Below are 19,240 nucleotides of genomic sequence, written 5' to 3'. Positions count from 1 at the left end.
CCCTCTGTTTTGTTGTTGTTTGTCTTTACACGGTTTTTCCAGGAGTTTCCATAGCTGTGGGACACTTTATTTACTCTTTCTTATTGGAAATGACCTTAATGTAATGAGAATCTATAGGACCCTTGTTGGACAAATCTAATCTAATAGAATTCAAATACCAACATATGAAGATAAATTCCCATAAGAAAGAGTCAAGGAAGTGTCCCATAACTATGAGAACGCGTGGAAAATACTGTATGTTTTCTTTGATTTGATTTATGTTGGTTATAAATTTACAAAATGTTTCAAATGTAATTCCTCTCTCTATTCCAACTTTTCCTTTTCCTTTGTCCACTGTTAGTTATAGCTTTTCCAATATGTGTTTATGTTTAAAGAACTTTTCTTTTGTGTGGTGTTTGTTAGTTTCATAAAGCGTTCTTGTAGTTTTGAAAAGTGTAGTTGTAGTTTGTGTCATTCATTTCTGCTTTTCGTGTTTGTAGTGGTTATAATTGATCAAGCTTATTTATCCTAATTGTTTCGCGTTTTATTTCCCTCTCCCTACAGAATCTCATGTCCGAGCTAGAAAAACGCGAAATGCATTTCGCTACCATTCTGGACCGCGGCGAGGCCCTGCTCGTCCAGTCGCACCCAGCGTCCAAGTGTATCGAGGGCCACCTGCAGGCGCTCCAGTCGCAGTGGTCCTGGCTGCTGCAGCTCACGCTCTGCCTCGAGGTGCACCTGAAGCATGCGACCGACTACCATTCGTTCTTCGACGAGGTGCGCGAGGCCGAGAACTGGCTGACCAAGCGGGACGAAATTCTGAACAGCAAGTACTCGCAGTCGGAGTTTACGCTCGATCAGGGCGAATCGCTGCTGCGCGGCATGCAGGACATACGCGAGGAGCTCAATGCGTTCGGCGAAACGATTGCGCAGCTGCAGCACCAGGCGACCGCGATCGTGCCATTGAAGCAGCGCAAGCAGCCAGTGAACCGGCAGTGCACCGTGCAGTCGATCTGCTCGTACAAGCAGGGCAACATTTCGCTGGACAAGAACGAAACCTGCACCCTGCTGGACACGTCCGGGCGCGTCAAGTGGCGCGTCAAGACATCGAAGGGCGTCGAAGGGTCCGTGCACGGCGTGTGTCTGCTGCTGCCGCCGCCCGACCAGGAAGCGATCGAGGCGGCCGAGCGGCTGAAGCGCCTGTTCGACCGCTCGGTCGCGCTGTGGCAGAAGAAGCAGCTCCGCCTGCGGCAGAACATGATCTTCGCCACCATCAAGGTGGTGAAGGGCTGGGACTTTGAGCAGTTCCTGGCGATGGGGGCGGAACAGCGGACGGCCATCCGCCGGGCGCTGAACGACGATGCGGACAAGCTGCTGGCCGAGGGCGATCCGGCCGATCCGCAGCTTCGCCGACTGCGCCGCGAGATGGACGAGGTGAACCGGCTGTTTGATGAATTCGAAAAACGTGCCAGAGCAGAAGGTAGGTGTCGTATTACGGGATGGGAAAATCCCGTGTATGGAAAAACATGAACATTCTTCCACTTAACCCCCGTGAGTATCAGAGGCACTATAAATTAAGAACGATTGAAAGAGCATTGACAATGTGTGGTGGAATTTAATTGGATAATTGGGTGATCGCTTTCAATCGCTTCATTTTCCGGACTCCGGAGCAATTCCATGTTTGGATGATGGTGAAGGTCAAGCGTCTGTAGATTGGGCTATTACTGCACTCGTTATGAGCATTCATTCATTCGAATGACCAAAACAAAAGGCATTGGAACGTGTACTGCCCCGTTGGAAGACTTTTTTGGGATTTTTTAGTAACTTCTTTGAACTCCAGTCCCATGGTCAAACGCGTTTATGTTTACTGTATTGGATGGGTAGCCATTGTCTACGGGAGAGATATTAATTTTCCAATTGTTGTGCCAAAGAAGGTGTCGTATGTTGTAGGTGTTAGTTTATCATCGTTGTCCGTTCCAATGGCACCACATGACAGTCGTTTTGTTTCTGGCTTGGTCAGAGAATACCGAGATACTGGTCGAGTGAGTTTAGATGCTCTGAAGCTCGCTAAAAGATCAGTTAAAGTTGTGCTCTGGTGCTGAGTGGATCGAAAGAAACAGTGAATAGATCACTTTTTTTCTGGAACTTGCGTTTGATATTGAAAAGCGATTTTATTCGTTACTTGTTTTAAGTTCAAATCATTTCTAATAATTTGTGGAAAATGAAAGGGGTCTTTCGCTTTCGATCTTTTCGTGGTAAGGATTGAAATCAGAGTTGTGTTTGCGTTTGCGATTTCTGATGTGTTGATCTTAGCTAATTCTTTGAATGTGTTTTACATTATTCGCCCAACAGAGGAGAGTAAGCAGGCCAGCCGCATCTTTACGGAGCAATGCATATCGCTGAAGACGCGCCTGGAGGAGATGGCCCGCGAGCTGGACCACATCATCCTGTCGCCGATGCCGCGCGATCTCGACTCGCTCGAACATACCGTCCAGATACTGGAGGACTACAAGCGCCGTCTCGGCGGGCTGGAGCCGGACCTGAAGCATCTGCAGGAAACGTTCCGCACGATCACGCTGAAGACGCCGGCCCTGAAGAAGAGCCTCGACAATCTGATGGACCTGTGGAAGGAGCTGAACACGCAGGCAGGCTTGCACGGCGATCGGCTGAAGCTGCTCGAGGGTGCACTGGCCGGGCAGGAAGACAACGAACAGGTGATCTCCGATCTGGAGGGCAAGCTGTCGCGCCAGCTCGAGCTACCGTCGACCCAGGAAGGCCTGTACGAGGTGTACAAGCGGCTGACCGCTATACAGGAAACGATTTCGAGCCAGCAGCCCGAAATGGACAAGATGAACGATTCGGCCGATCAGCTCGGTCGCATGGGCGTGCCGACGAAGGTGCTGGGCGACCTGAAACGCCTACACTCGAACGTGGAGCGCTTGAACTCGCGCTGGAACAACATCTGTGGACAGCTGGCTGAGCGGTAAGTTTGCAGCAGACGGTATGCTCTTTTTTTATAGTGCATTGTGAATGACCTTTTCTATTTTCTGTACAGCATGCGCAGCGTAGAAACGGCAATCGGCTTGATGAAAAACCTGCAAACCAGCATTGTCGTGGAGGAGACGTGGGTGGAGAAGCAGACGGAGAAGCTGCAGGCTCTTCCGACGGCAACATCCGCGCGGGAGCTCGATGTAAGTACCGACCTAACGAACCATTGCCCTTACAGCGCCGCCGTACTGTTGAGGTTGTTGTTAGCTTTGTATAGCAGCCAATACCTTTCGAATCTTGAAGATGCGTGGTATCAGTTACGAGCAGGAAACTGGACGAGAAACGACAGTGTTGAGAAGCCATTAGAACAAATCGGTTTTCAGTAATAATGATGATGATAATGAAACAGAAAGGTAAAGCAAACATACGCAGAAAACGAAGCAGGATTTTGTTAGGAAAGTTCTGTGATCTTGTCGGTGAAAACCTCCCCAAATTGAAAAGATGTTTCACCATCGAATTTGTGGCCAATTGCCGTTGAGAGTAAATAGTGGTACATTTATCTTACAACAAACAAACCAAAACCAAAAACACACTATTAAAAAAAAAACACAGAGAAGGAGACTTTTCACATAGCTAGATCATGTTAACGTAACTACCATGAACAAGGTTTAGGGCGTACCGAAAACATTGACTAACTGCACTCCAATTTGAAGAAAGTACTGTATTAGCAGTAGAACGGCAAGGAAAACAATGGACACTAGTACACTGAATGAAAACTAACACATTAGAGGATCATTTGCATGCGTACGGAGAAGGGTAACAGCAGCTGAAAATGATTTAAAATCGTTCAAGTTAATCTTGAATTGACACAACATAATTTAATTCTAAAGAAACAACTACTGTTAACATTTGAATTCCACGGTTAAGGGACAGAAGAGCACAACCTTGCTCTAATGACAAGTTCACCGCCACAGGGAATATAATAGTGCACACGTTAAAAAAAAGACAACAACCAGAAAGTAGCAGTAGAGTAACTGTATTGCACCAACGTAGATACTGTAGCGTTTAGACACACCGTACACCACCAACTTCACTGTAGTTTCTAGTTCCTTAGTGCACTCCCCCGTCCGTCGTAAGACTAGCAATCTATCGTATTGTTAGTTACCAGTATATAACCCACATACTAATGCGTTAATTTATTTATTTTTCTCCTTCCCCATTCATCTTATTCCTGCGTAATTTTACACAAAAAAACACCACCAATTTGCAAACTACTCTGTGAAACTCCACCACCACCAACCACAACAACATGAACAACAACTACAACACCTACCAACAACCTATATACACCAACCTATCTACACAACCACGGTCACCTACCTTCACTCTGCGTCGCCGGTGAACATCGGTTTCTTCCCTTTCCCTGTGTGTGTATGTGTTATGTTCCATCCGGTTGTGTGTGTATTCCGTGTTGTGCCCTGGGATCGACATCCAAATACAGTCGATGCTCGGCGAAACGGTGGAACGCATTCCGAAGGTTGAACAGGTTAATCTCACCGGTGGCCGCTTGATCCGAGAAGCTAAGGTATGTAGAATATTTGCGTGCCGTGTGGTTCCTTTTTTTGTCCCGTTTTCTCCTCTTATAAATACACACAGAGAGAGAGGGAGCCAGTGAGCGCATACTCCTCTCTCGCTGTTCAAATCCTTCCAACATTTATATCCCGGTTGTAATCTCCAAAAGTGTAAGAAACTGTTTTTCCTCCTGTGTGATACACGTCCTCCGTGGTGTATTCTGTGTTTGTGTGCAGCAAAATGTGAATATTTACACGTCCGTCCCACCGTTTTCTTCACTCTATCTCTCTCTTTTGTCGCTATCCAGTCTGTATTTCGGTGTTTTGAGCTTACTGTTTTTTTTCTACTGCTGGTGAAAGGATATGATTTTTCTTTATCGTCCTCCGACATAAAGTTGCGTTGTGTCTCGTGAAGCGTGAACAACAAGCGTGTCCCTGTGTGTTGTACAGTCTTGTTGGTGATGATATCCTTTTCTATGAAGGGCTTGAAAGGAAAGGAAAGCTTAGTCCCGTCCGCTCTGCTGTTATTATACTGCCTCAGTACCTTTGTGTGCGTCGTCACTATGTGGGAGAGAGAGATAGAAAGCGGTTGTGTGCGTTCGAATATGTATGAGTGCGTGTCCTGATGAATGTGCCGCGGGCTGTACGTACCGATCCACAGCAAGGTTATAGCCGCAAACTACTCCCAGCCTAGGTGAATGGTTACACGCTTTTTAAAACATTTTAATTTTCCCTTCTGCTTCACGGAAGCTTAATCTATTAAAACAATATTTTCCAAATTGCCTCACTGACCCGCAAGTACTGCATTCTGCCTACTTCTTTTCCAATCTCAAGGTGTTGGTGTTTTTTTTTCGAATTTCACTTTCCTCACGCTGGAAATTGAAACAAATTTTCCTATTTATACGCTCCGCTCAGAACTAGGGCTTCGCTTTATGGCGAAAGTTCAGCTAAGGGGGGCGCGAACGCGCATCTGCTAATCGTTTCGGCAAACTTCTTGATTCGCTTGTGATTGATTCGCTCTCTGTGGCCACACTGGAACAATAATAATTAGTAGCTGTGATTAATACCCAAAGCAATGATATGCACCTTATGAACCAAAGTTCGACGCACAATCGGACAAAAATTAGGTAGTTTAAGTTGGAAAAATGACTAACTCGCGATTAGTAGACAAGCACCCCTCTATTCCGGTGTGGTACAGAGAGGTTTCGCTAGAGAGGGAAGCTGTTTAAAGGTTTAAAAATCCACTTACTGCATTATCTGCGCGAAATCCTGCTACACACAAGCCTGGTCGTTATCCGTTTATAACTGTTACACTTATTATCTTACATTTTTGAAAGATTTCCCGCTCCCACGTTGAGTCCCACCTGCACAGTAGCGTAGTGCTGGTGAGTGGTGAGAGTTCAAAATTCTGTTTCGCTGGCCAGGAAGTTTGAAATTAAAAACCATTTCTTTCGGATCACTAAACTCGCCCACTTATCAGCAATACAAGTTAAAGCTCCCCTTTTATTCCCAAACCCCTTAATATGCGTATTCGACTTATTTGCAAATACTAATCAATATAATAACTCCAATTTCAACCAAACGCCGTACACACTTACATTCTTTTTATAAAAAAACACAACCCACTTACACAACATGTCAACAAACAAACAAAAACCCCACGCATCATAAACCGATTTACTATACACACACCCCTCCTCCTACTACGCACCACCACCTTTATAATCTGCGGCTTCGAAAAACGAAATGTAACAAACGTGTGCCTCTCAACTTGTACAACGGCGAAATGATTTCATCTGCGCATCTGTAACATCGAAACCACCAAATCAACGTTGCGTCCTCCGAACAAAATCAAAATCGCTTTCTCCATCTCCTGTACCGTTCCGTCCGTCAACACAACGTGGGGCTTATCGACTGTGTGTGCATGCGCATCACCGAAACAAACCGATCACAAACGTAAACAAACAAAAAATGGAATAATATCGTACAGATCTACGATGGTAAATGTGTTCACTATATCGATTGGCTGAGCGAAGTACGGCCCAGCTTTTCGCCTCCTCGACAGGATCTCCGGCCGGCAAATGCCGATCCCGGCGCGACGGAAGTGTACTCGAAGCGGCTGGACACGCTGAACGGTCGCTTCGAGACGCTACTCGAACAACTGACCCAGCGGCTGAAGACGGCTATCGAGGTGAATGGCGCGGACGGATTGGTAAGTGGACTGTTTATTATCTTTTTTTTATATTTAATATAAGGCGTAGCAGTAGACGACGAACCTGAAATTCGTACGAAAAGTCATGATGCAACTTGCAATATATGGTGGTTTATTTTATGGCAGCACTCTTCTTCTGATTTAATCTAGATTTGGGAAGGCGCTTTTAGCAAGAAGGCAGCACCGTGCTTAGAATACAATGTTGAACTCCAATAAAAACAGCATGTTATGATCGCAAAAACCGGTTTGCTGGTTAAAAAAAAAAACAAACTTCAATTCAAAATTTGCATAATCAACGAGCAACATTAACCCTCGACGAAGGTATGTCACCTTGGTTGTGGACTGTCGCTCCCATGCTTAAGTCCTTATTCGAGCGGTTCTACAAAAAAGCTCCAGACTGCTGGCTACTCGTTTCTATGCAATGCGGCGCGACGCGCACGGTTGACATCATCAGGCGTTCAACCTTTGGGTGATTCGATTTCGACTCTCTCTGCGCACAACAAATTGTGATCGTTGTTGCAAGCCTAACCAGGTCTGGGACGATAATTCCGTCATCTTCTATTTCTAAAGCTGATTGCCTCCTTTTTGGTTGTCTTTCGACGCGTGGCTACCGCGTACTTCACGCGTACACCCCGTAGGGTCAAGTGATGATGGATGACGAATGTGGCAAGTGTTCGCGCGCGTACTCGCACGGGGATGTGTTTCGTGAATGGAACCAAATCTTGGTTGCGTTTTTGTTTGTTTGCAATGTTCGACCCGCTGTTTCATCGAGGTGTAAACATGTCGTACGTGTTGTGTTGACGGCGTCTTCTCCGTTGGCTTGATTTCGATGTTAGGCTTTGCAATTGTCACGGTAACACTTGAAGCCAATTTTTTTGTTCAAATCAATACACAATGGCAGATAATCTGGGCAGTTCTGCGCGTGGAATATGGTCAATGAATATCTGCTTAGGCTCATTAGCATCTCGTGTTGTTTACTGACGTGTTTGTTGAGGGTACTCAAGTGAGCGCCTAATTTCACGTTTATTTATTGTTGATTTTTTATTCTTCTTCTGGGAATCGAACAATTTTCTATTCCGTGTACACATTTACTTTGTCTGTAAAAGTGAGCTAATGTTTTAAGGCGCTAACTCACTTCGAGAAGGCAGGTTCCTCTCGCATGTGCTTCAATTGACCCCCAATGTGAATTTATTCATTGCCAAAGAGCCAATGTACGATCAAGCGTCCCCCGGAGTCAATTGCGGAGGAGGGGTTCGTTGCGTATTTTATTGCACTTTGCGTCATCACTCGATGCTCGTGAACGTTGGCGGTGGTGGACAGGTTGGTTGTGCGAGTTATAATAAAATATGACGCTATTCGCCAGTCCTTGCAACAACCCTCAAAACAGTGTCCAACAAGTTCAATATAATGCTGATCTTAGCTTTCAATGTTTGGGCGAGATGTTTTATGACATAATCCTTACCACGAACCCAGTAACCTGGCCAATTGTTGGAATGTAGTCCATCGAATTGAATATGGTTTGAATATGGACCAGAATCAGAGGATGAATATGGTATAAATTATTCGTTTAAGAGTAAAAACAAGGCGGTAGAAAGGTTCAGTTTTTATTTCATAAAACATCTTCTATCCAGACTTATCGGATGCACTGGTAAATCCATAAAATTAATGCTCCAGAACATGAATTAATTGAAAAAAATCCGCATTGCCTCCGCTAGCAACACGCGATCGAGTAAAAAGCGAAGAAACGCCTCCTCACCATTAAATGCGAAAGGCTAAAAAGCCACCCAGCGGGACTGCAGCCTTCTGTAATTGCACCGAAAGCTCTCACCGTGTCTGTCGCTATTACTTCCCACCCGGCTGCCGAAAAGCGCACCGAAGCATAAACGCTTATTTTTAGTATATGACATCATATAGCGCCGCGAAGGCCAACAAGCAGCACACCTCGAAGAGGCGGAAATCGACGACGCGATCTTTCAGAAATCGGCGAAAAAAAAAAAGTCAGTTAAAAAATCGCCCAAGCAGCGATCATTTGTTTACCAGCCACATTCTTGTGTGGCTGGTGGAGTGGTTTTGCGATTCATAAAATTTTATCTCCCTCTTTTTTGCTTTGCTTCGTTCGTGGTGTCACAGCGCGCTAATGGAGATTTCTTGCAGATGAAGAAATCGCACAGAGAGCACCAAAAACAGGCTTTTTAAACCTTTGTTTGTGCTTCAAGGTTTAAGTTTATGGCCAGCACTGTAACCGGTCTGGTGCGAAGGCGTGACGTCATTCAATTAGTTCACTCGAACCGTGACGACGAAGTCGTCTTAGTGCGAGAGAAGTAGTAGAGCAGTTTGTGGCGCTCTTTCGCTTTGTGCGGTATACTCGCGAGAGGAATACCGATGCTCTCAATCGCTCGCCCTCTCTTTCGTGCGGCCGGCATTTCCGCTCAGAAAACACTGACCACTATAGCGGACTGCGGCCATAGACCAGAGGTTCGACCAAAGTGTTTGTCCGCTCGTTCATTCAGTTTTTGACGGGATAGTGAAACTGATTGGTCGCGAGCGTGCGCGCGCGTATATTCGCTCGCGGAATTCTATTTTACTTTTTTGTTGCGCACATTGAGGATAGTAACAGTTTCACTTGCAGAAGAAGATCGGTGATTAGATGTGAATTTCATTGCGTGTGATTTTGTGATTTTTTTACTGCGTCGTTAAAAAAAATCAGTACAAAAGTATTCAACAAAACGTGATCGTGAAGTCACAAATAAAAAGCTAAAGAGAAAGGTAGTATTACCGCTGGTGATGAGCGTTGTGTCTTACTAGCGATAGAGGGGAATATGTGAAAAATGTGTACACGTCGTTTCGTCGTTAAGTTGCTTTTCACGGCACAAGAATAGTGTGTGTAACGTCGCGAAGAAAATTATTCAAATGTGTCTAGAAGTCACAGAAAAAAAGCAGGCCACATAACACAAACCCCTCTGGTGTATGCGTTTGTCGGCGTTGATGATGATGATGATGATACCCGGCGGTAGCCTTACCCCTTCTCTTTGAGTGCCCAGAGTGTGTGTTGTGATCGTCCAAATGGAATATATTTTCGGTGAAGGTCATGAAGCGCGAGAAGCCCCAGCCTGGCGAGAAGTGGCGGCGGCTTGCTTCTTTTGTGATATTGTGCACACAAAAAGAAAATTTAAATAATACCTACTAGGCTGTAGTAGTGGTATAGTGTGGCTGGCTACCGAAAAGTGAGACGTTAGACACGGCACCAGCGTTCTAACGTGAGACTAGAATTTCCGAAAACGTGTGCATAGCGCACGATGAGAGGGTTCGTGATGCGAAACCCACCAGCAGTGTTTGTTCGCTTGAGTGCAATCCGTCCCGGTGTTAGTGTGTGTGGCGGCTGCTTATCACTGTCTACTTGCACGGTTCTAAATGATGAGTAGTTCAGCAAACGTGTTTATTTTCACTCTTGAGTTTAAAGCCAACATTTGCAGCACAAACAACGAAGGAAATTGGGCCCGGGGTTCAGTGTGTCTAAAATGAGGGGAACAGAAAATCGATCGTCAATTTCGAAGCATAATCGGGTCGGGAATTTTCACCGTCAGAAGCCAGCGTAACAAATCCCTCCAGCCAGCGATGCCACAAAATCGATTCCAATCGCCCTTGACAAGTCGTTTAGGTTTCGTTTTAGAATTTCCTTTTATTTTAATCCCGTTTTGTACCTAAAGCCCTATCAAGCAGACAGTTGAAACAACACAATAGACAAAAAATAACAATCGAAAATTCAAAAACAGCAAACCTACAAAGTGGGAACTACTCTATCAAGTACTGCAGTATCGGCACTGCTGCTGCTGGTGTGTGCCGTTTGTTCATCTAATCAATATTTTCATGCCGGCATTGCATCGTGCACACTACCTCTCTAATAAAATCGAGTAGGGGGAGGTGCAGAAACGATTCCTTCCTCTACTTTCCATCACTAGCGGGTAGCGGTTGGTAGTAATTGGGGCAAAAATAGTTTCATTTTCCGTTGTTTTCTCGGTTTTGCTGCTTTTTCCGCCATTCCATTCGGCATCTTCAACCAGCTTACCCCCGGGTGCAGTGGGGAAGTGCAAGCGGCACTGCAACTGCACCACGGTGTACTGGCGCGCTCTGGTGTATTAAGCGTATTAGCCGTTCGGGAGAGGCGGTACACACATCATCGCCGCCAAACGGTTGTGGGCAAGCTTAGCGGCCTGGCAAATAAGTAAACAAAGTTTTGTGCAAATGCAACCCCGCCCTATTCGGTGGTTCGCCTGCCACGAAGGCGGAGATGGTGAAAAACCGCGTGTTGTTACGTGTAAAATGTAATCGAGTCGAACAGTTGCATTTAAAAGTGTTTGGCGTCAACGCATTACAGCATTTCAAGTGCACACTTTTGGTTTAGTGTTTTGGTACCTTTTGAAACACATGTTTTAGTACGTGTTTTATGTGCACGTGACGCGACGGGCGGATAGAGCAATGCGAAGCGTGTACGCTGCTATAGGAGATGCTGTGCGATCGATTCTCATGTAGACTCAGGCGAATTAGAACAGGAGTCTTGATTTTGGGATTATGTTCACAGTTGGTTGTATAGGTTGTTTGTTACTTATTTTCGGTCCTAACAAGTTTACGTCCATACTTCATGCATGATTTGTCTTTTTGAAAGTTGGCTTGTAAACTATACGAATACGAGACTCTCTCGTACGTGCTCGTTCTCTTTGTTTTGTTTTAAGAACAGCAACACTTATCGCAACAAACTGTGTAACTAAATCCGATTCGAAAAGGAAATCGAAAACAATCGTGCTTATTATAACATCACACAAGCCCCAGCCCAAGGTCGCATGGATTATAACCGCTCGGCGGCTAGTTCCCCTAAGCACCACGCACTGTGAATTCCCGATAACCTGCCACCACATACCACACTGCTAAATCCAAACAACATTGTGCCTCCTCCCCTATCAGCTGATTGTTGTGTGGGGTCTGAGTGTACTGTATTTTCAATTTCGCTCGAAACTTCCGAACGGATGTTTGCCGCGGTGGAGGATGGTGGCGAGGACCCGGTGATAGTGGGAGTGGTGAATATATGTACATATTTCATTCATTATCACAAAGTGGCTGCGACCTTTGAACGGATGTACGATTGTGTCATGATGGTCATGTCCGTCGTGCTCTAAATGTTGGGTTATTTTTGGAAGACGTCTCCGTTTCTTGGTTCTTATTTTGGATCTGCTCCAAAATCTCACGAAAGTAAATCGTTTTGCGATGTGAGGTAAGGTTTTGAGGTCTGACACTTACGCAAGGTCACGTAGGAGCGTCCGTTCCGTTTTGCTTCTACGGCCAGATTACTCAACCCACACATCAGGTATGCTTAACATTTCAGAGTAGGTGTCATATGCCCCACGACTCATTAAACACATACACACACCGATCTCTTCCTGCTGACAAGATGATCATCTTCAAGATCGGTACTTGGACGGGTTGTGGCGTAGAGGAAGTTGTTTCCACACGGTTGTGGACGCTTTGAATCCATCTTCAGCAGCTCGTTTAATGCTTCGCCACTTTTTTAATGTCAGTGTCAAGATTTTTTTCCCAACCTCTCTCTGCTTTGAGATCGAGATGAGAATGTTATTTTAGACATTGAGATCTGATTTGCGTCACCTCGGCGCGCCGTGTTGCTTTACCTTGGAAGGAATTATTCATTATGAGCTTCAATCCCACTTGATATGGGGTAAGATGTTTTGCAAAAATCAAATTTTGATCTTTCTGCAAGCTTTATCTTCTCGCTAATAAACGGAAGTGGAGAATTAGGGAACGGTGACGACCGAAACACGTTGCTGCTGCTAAGCCATGCTGAGTTTGAAAACGCTCGTTTGAAATTTGTGTTTTTTCACTTTCATTTCCATTTTTGCACCCTTTTTTCGTTGCGCACATTTTTACGAGCAACTCCTCTCCCGGCTGTTTTATGCGATCCAATCAATCGTTTTCCTTCTTTCTTTGGTGTGACCTTTCGCGCGCTTGCCATGCGGTCCGGGGTGATGTGTGGTATTGGGAAGCCGATGGTCAACAGCATGATCATAAATTAATCAAACATCTGCATAAATGGCGAGACCGACGTTCTGTGCCGCCGAGTATTGTTAGAGACACACGAGTCGTCGCTATAATGTTATTGAAGAAAGAAAAGCAAAGAAGCACAATGAGGAGTCGAGAAAGAATCTTGCGCTCGTGTATGGTGGACAAATTTTGAAGACGACAAAATTAAATTCAAGGATACCGAAAGGCGAGAAAACTGAGCAGAGCGAATCAACCATTCTCATTTCATATGTTGGTTCTTTTCGACGTTATGCGACTTGAGCACGGGCACATTTCTGTGGGTGTGTGATAAAGCGTCGTGTGTCGAAAACGAAATTCTAGCTTTATGAGAAATCTTGGCAGGAGACATAATTTGATGTACAAAAGGCAACATTTCACACTAGCTTGGTTATGCATGAGTGCTAACTTCTGACGACCAAACTCAATTCTGATCTTGTTGGTTTGAATTTCATATTCAAAGAAGAGCAGAAATTGTGATGAAACCTATCATGTAACTTTTGCAAGAGAGTCGTCTCATTGCACATACTCAGCGTACGCCTTGAAGTGATGTTTCAGAGCCTTAAAATAACCTATTACGTGTTTGGTGTCGGCTGTTTGTAGAATGCAATATTTTTACGATAATTCTTGATGACTTTACCCGCTGCCATTATCGCTTTATCGTTGTCTGTGATGTCTGTGAGTTTTACTATCCATATAGCAATAACTCATGATGCCACAGCAAACATACAACCTGAGTTTCACGGTATGATTAGCCTTCTGTACATTAGGTTTCATACAACTACACGGAGAGAGAGCGACAGTTGTGGTGTGCGCATGATTTCGTAATCTTTAGTGGAAACCTATGTAACAACATTTTAAGCATTAAAAAACCGAGAATCAGATTTGAGGATTTGACATCGAGTACTTCGTGTCCCTTTTCCAAGCAAAACTGTATCTTGGTTATCAGATTGTCTGGCAATAAACGAGAGCTCTTCTTTTTTAAGCGGAACCAATAAATCGTTTCCACTTTGGAGGAACATTCTCGCCTGGCTCACTGATAAGATGTCGCTTGGCTGTGTGACTGCTTGGTTTGGCTGGAAGAAGCGACAATCATCTTCTCCTCCTCCTTCCACCGCAGGTCGTGCAATCGACGGAATGTAAACAAACCGTGTAAAGTGGGGGAGAGCAACGCAAGTTGTCCATTTATGCCAATTATTGCGCCACACGCTTGCATTAGCGAGTTCTCAATCTGTGTGTGTGCGTGTCTGCTTGGGGTGGTTGTTTATATACGCTTCAGAAAGATGAGCTCATCTAGACAAAATGTGGGGTGCTGATAAAGCCTGCAATGATAGGGCCCTGAGCGTCCAGATTTAATGCGAGCAAATGATTAGACCTGGACGTGTTGTACACAGCCAAAGCATGACATGGTGTTGTACGAACACTGACTAATGGTCTGGGGCAAGTAAGCGTTTATTTTTGCATCAATGAACTAAATACTGACGATGATAACGATTGGAAAATGAGTCCTATTTAGCACGTCCCTTCAACGTCTGGCTAGCACCCGTGCGAAGACACCAACGCCGCGATTGCGCTGATCTCACTGTCAATTGTGTGGAGACACGTGGAATTCTCATTTTCTTCCAGAATGATGAATGTTGTTACCTCGTTCCCGTTTTATCTGTTGATCTTTCCAGAGTGATGAAAGGTCATGGGGAGTGATAAACGCAGCTCAGAGTGTGCTTTATTGATGTCAGGAACACTGCGCTTTATTATTCCACCCATTGAAGTTGTCATAAACGCAACAACCGTGCACGTACTACCCATTAACCATGAGGCTTAACTCTTTCACCCTTTGTACGCCATTGTCGATATTCACAATTGTTCGATTGTTTGTCTTGCTGATGTCGTACAAGGTGTACACCTTGAAGCATGAAGGGTTATGGTCACACCGGAGGAAGAGAGCTGCCTAACGATACATGAAGTTCCGGTTTGCGAATTATGTCGCGCCTTGAAAAGGGGGGGAGCAAAAAACTCATTCCCATTCCTCTGGCCGTAAGGCGCTGCTAACACCACATTAACACAGACAAGCTCCTCTCATCGGCTTGTTTACACCGGTTCTCTAGCCGTCGATGGCATCGGGTTCGTCGAAAACTGTCAGCGAAGCGTAAGAACAAATTGGATTAACAGCAGCATATGTACACTTGATGCCGCCGCTGGCGCACCGTAACGTGCTTGGCGCGCTTCTCCATTTCTGTTACCATTTTGTTTCGCCTTGTGGTTTGTTCTCATGCACACACACACACAATGGGGTCCAACCAACTCCGGTGTGTGTGCTATTTCCATTATCATGGACCTCGGACCTCGCGGATGTATTTCGTTTCGTTTGTTCCGTCTGGTCTTGTTGTTATGGTACTGCTTTTACTTGACTTTGCTGCGCTGCGTGTTGCGGCTGCGGCTCAACCTGTGCCTGCCTGGTGGAAGAAGTTACTCTTCTTTCATTTTTGTCCCGACCACGTATCACATTTCGAGCGTCCGGGTGAAGTGGTTTCGGTTGTGTAAATTTCACGTCCGTTAAGATCGAGTGTACTGTACGTTAGCCTTGCTTTGGGAAAGGTCCCCTGCTCACACCACATGCGCCGCTGATGACGCATTCGTTTGCGGCGTCTTGATGGTGTAGTGTAGTGTCCCCCTCTTTCATATGTGGCCATGTAATATGTGTCTGCGCTCCCCACTCAACACTTCCCCCGTTGTTGGTCATGGTTGTTTATGGATGCCCTTCGGCGAGGTCAGCAAACGCGCCTAACCGTAAAATGCTTTTCTCACACACAATTCTCACGAGATGTATCGCCTTGCACAGCGGGGAAGAGACAGCGTCATTGAGAAGCAGGTGATTGTTACAGGTCGTCGTTTTTTTGGTCTGAGCTGCAGAGTGTTTATGACTTCATAGAAGTGTAATTTGTCGTAAGACTCACATTGGCACATCGCTACTAGTAGTAGACCACAAAGAGAAAGACGGCAGAATTCATGTAAATATAGCATAACAACGCGGGCGCCATGTATATGAGGCAACTACCAGTCGGGGGCCTAACCTTTGGCACTGAGAGAAAACGATCAGTTGATGCCAACGGTTGTTTCAAAGGTGGCCACTAAAGCAGTTTGTCTACATCGATTGAACAAGTCGTCGCCAGACATATCACACACACCCTGTCCGGTGATGATCGAATTGTGAGTCCACTTTAAAAATAGTTTGCAATCAACCAACACCCTGCTGCGCGCCAGGTGACGACGAGCACGGAGAGGAAGTAAACGGTGCGCGATTAACGTCCACGTCGCATTGGGAGAAAGTGTAACACGTTACGTTACCCGCTGATGTCCTTGGCGTGTGTGTGATAAATCGAACGATGATCGATACATTTTCCGAATGGTGAAATTTTCGTTCGCATTTGCTTGGAAAAAAAATTGGTCCCCCTGCTGCTGGTGTTTGTTTCTACGACCGCCAGAGGGAAGTAAAAATAAATATTATGGTTTTTGGAAGATACATCAGAATTTGGTTTTGGTACAAACATCTGAGCCAATTGCCATGTTCATTTTAAATCTGTTAGAAATGGAAGATGCCATTGGAGAAAAGATGCAGTTCAATTTGAATTTTTAAAACAAAGGTTTTAGTATTAGTTTTTCCATAGAATAGCACAAATATTAATTTTGAAAAACAAATCTGGAGAGTATTCGCTTGTATCCTGAACTCTCTGGACTCTACTGTATTAAAACAGCTGATTTCACTCAAGTGTTATCGAGAAATACGGGGCGAATCTAGGTCACACCAAAATCATCTGTTCTCTTTTCCGGAGTTCGGGAGCAGAAATCTCCGTTCTCGGAAAATCCCTCTCCAAGAGAGCAAAACTGTGGAGGAAAGATCTCTCCACTACGCGTATCCTTTCACATCTCACAGCAATTCTGTGCGTCTTGGTGTTCGTGTGTCGAACTGTCAAAGCTGCTCTCTTGCTCTCACTGTTTTTGCCGGCGGAATGTGACACATCCGTACTGGGGATGTGTCCGCAACGTCACATGCCGGAACACCGAAGCCGAAATCGAGCAAGTCATCATCAAACGGGGGGCATGGACCGATAGATGCGCCACCGTCCGTTCGATATTTTAAGTGGAGCGTCCTTCGCGTGCGGAAGTCGTCCATCGAACGGCGGCGAGGTTCAACCTAATAAGTGCATTGACTGGACATCGCAGAAGTCGATGGTGTGTTTTTCGTACAGTGCAAACCGATGGGTGGCAAACAACATCCGGGAAAATTGTGCCTGTGTTGTTTGATTTATGAACTCTCTCCATAAGGCCCCGCTGGATTGTTTAAAGTGGCGGCGACTGGATGGATGGAAAATGGATCGATTATTTTTCATTTTCAATTTATACATATACACGACGGCTTCGCACAGATAGGAAGTGTATCGCTGTAAGTGGTGTGCTTTATCGATCCCACATTCCAGCCTGCAAGTAGGAAAGTACTTTGAAGCTGGTCCCTGCGTGTGGTGTCTGTTGTGTATCAAAATGTGTGCTGGAAACGACCATACCATATGGGCCTAATATAAAGTCACAAAGCATGGATGCGCCCAGTCATTGACGCACACAACACACCCCGCGTGCATGAAATGTTGGGCGGCCCATTGGGAGGGGGATTTATTTATTTGCGTGCTTTCGCACGGTTTAATATTTTCGTCAGCATTATGTAATGGTTGGCGAAAATGGTGTTTCATTACTTCATCTGGTTCCGCCGTGTCGCGTTGTGTTTGCTCTCTGACACCACCCGGGTGTGTGTGAGGGTGGTGCACTGCATCAAAACCCATGGCGCAACTGGGGCGATGAATAAGTCAGCTCCTCCTTCCCCCCAGTGTGGTGCGTGCGTTTGCGTTTAGCAATTTTTTCACTTTCGTTTGCAACGTGGCTTCCCTAAAATAAACGCGACGAACGTAGCGACTGCGAACGGATTGAGCGGGCAGTTGTCGTATTTTTATTTGCATCTTGTTTTGTTGCTTGCCGACACGCGCGCTAGGTTTTGCTGTTCTTTTTTTCGTTTTCTATGTGTTCCTTTTGCGTATAACGATGAACTAGGGAGACAGTTTTAGGTCAAATTCATCTTTCTCTGTTTCATATGATTCAGGCTGTCGAATTGGTGGCACGAAAAGGCTTCCTTTCTTTTACTTCTGTTTGATGCTCATTATAAATTAAAAGTTAAATTTCGCACCTTAGCTTAGCGCCCCTTTGTGAAATCCCCTTTCCGCAAAAGGAATTAATTAATTACGTGTAAAGTGCACTTTAAACAACTGGTTTATTTTCGGTACGGTTGTTTGCCGACATCTGCACACAAAATTAGATATGCCATTTTCAATTTGCAACCGAGTGCTAACAGTTTGAAGAAAGAGTAGGGGGATAAAATAAGCACGACGGCGTCTCTGGCGTGTTAAAATGCCATTTAGATGCCGTAGCGTGTTTGATTGCACGATATTTGTGTGCGCGTATGTTTGTGGGGCGTTGTTATTCACGTGCGCGGCGGTGGAATTTGTGGCCACTTGCTGGGTAGATTTGTGGCAACTTCTGAACGGAAACACATTCCAAACGTAATGTTCTGTCGAACGAGAGAGAGAGAGAGGGCACGCGCGATTGCTTCAAGATTGAATCGATTTTTAAACCGAATTCATTACCTTATTCTCTATCCCAGTGCATTTGCTAATTGATTAAAAAGAAGAAGAAGAAGAATATTTCTACACGGTCACAGAGAGTGTATAAAGTTGCACAAGGAATATAGCTTTCCCACCGTGGGAAAGGAGTCGATGAAAAGAAAATGAGCCAACCGGAACATAGAGCGGGCAAAAAATCTAGATCCCGAAACAAGCGGAAAGACTCCGGTATAAGCAGCACGATTGCAACCGGTAGCAGTAACAGTAGCAGCAGCATACTGAGCAATGCATCCGCCACCACTGCCACTACCACCACCAGCACATCGTCCGCCTCGTCGACGTCAACCATGACGAAGCGCTTGCGAGAGATCGACGAATATGTGTACGAGTATGACTTTTCGTACGAATTTCGGGTAAATCAGTTGAAAAATGTTTAGAAAATAAGCGTTACTTGCTAGTTTTACATTGTAATTTTTTTCACTTTATCTATATTTTTGTAACTAACCTTTCTTTTTTGCCTTTTTTGTCCCATTAAATAAATGCAGCGCTACGCAGAAAGTCTTCACAAGCCGCTCCGGACCTATCGGGTCGAGTTCAATCTTGGTCGACCGGCAAACAATGGCACTGAGGGCCACCAGGAGGTCGAGGAGGACATCTACACCTCGACGTACAGCACATCGCAGTAAGTATTACACATCGGTACAATGATCACCGCCCTTACACTGACGACTGCTTTCGCTGCT

The 19,240-nt window shown here is 45.2% G+C and overlaps 1 protein-coding gene across 50 annotated transcripts in view; it reads left to right on the top strand.

The window, feature by feature from the left end:
- LOC1278301 (dystonin) overlaps positions 1–19,240 on the top strand; it is a 204,981-nt gene that overhangs the window by 143,970 nt on the left and 41,771 nt on the right. For 47 of the 50 annotated variants that reach the window (XM_061653881.1, XM_061653879.1, XM_061653873.1 and 44 more), the window contains 6 exons: positions 544–1,459; positions 2,332–2,962; positions 3,035–3,170; positions 4,469–4,552; positions 6,529–6,750; positions 19,043–19,179. In XM_061653881.1, the coding sequence (XP_061509865.1) occupies positions 544–1,459; positions 2,332–2,962; positions 3,035–3,170; positions 4,469–4,552; positions 6,529–6,750; positions 19,043–19,179 (2,126 nt within the window). The remainder of the gene's footprint in view (positions 1–543; positions 1,460–2,331; positions 2,963–3,034; positions 3,171–4,468; positions 4,553–6,528; positions 6,751–19,042; positions 19,180–19,240) is intronic. The other 3 variants (XM_061653882.1, XM_061653883.1, XM_061653884.1) reach the window with 1 other exon arrangement.

This window comes from Anopheles gambiae, chromosome 3, assembly GCF_943734735.2.
Source record: "Anopheles gambiae chromosome 3, idAnoGambNW_F1_1, whole genome shotgun sequence".
Lineage (NCBI taxonomy): Eukaryota > Metazoa > Arthropoda > Insecta > Diptera > Culicidae > Anopheles > Anopheles gambiae.
The sequence above is the reverse complement of the archived record's forward strand: the minus strand, read 5'-3'. Positions and strand labels throughout refer to the sequence as shown.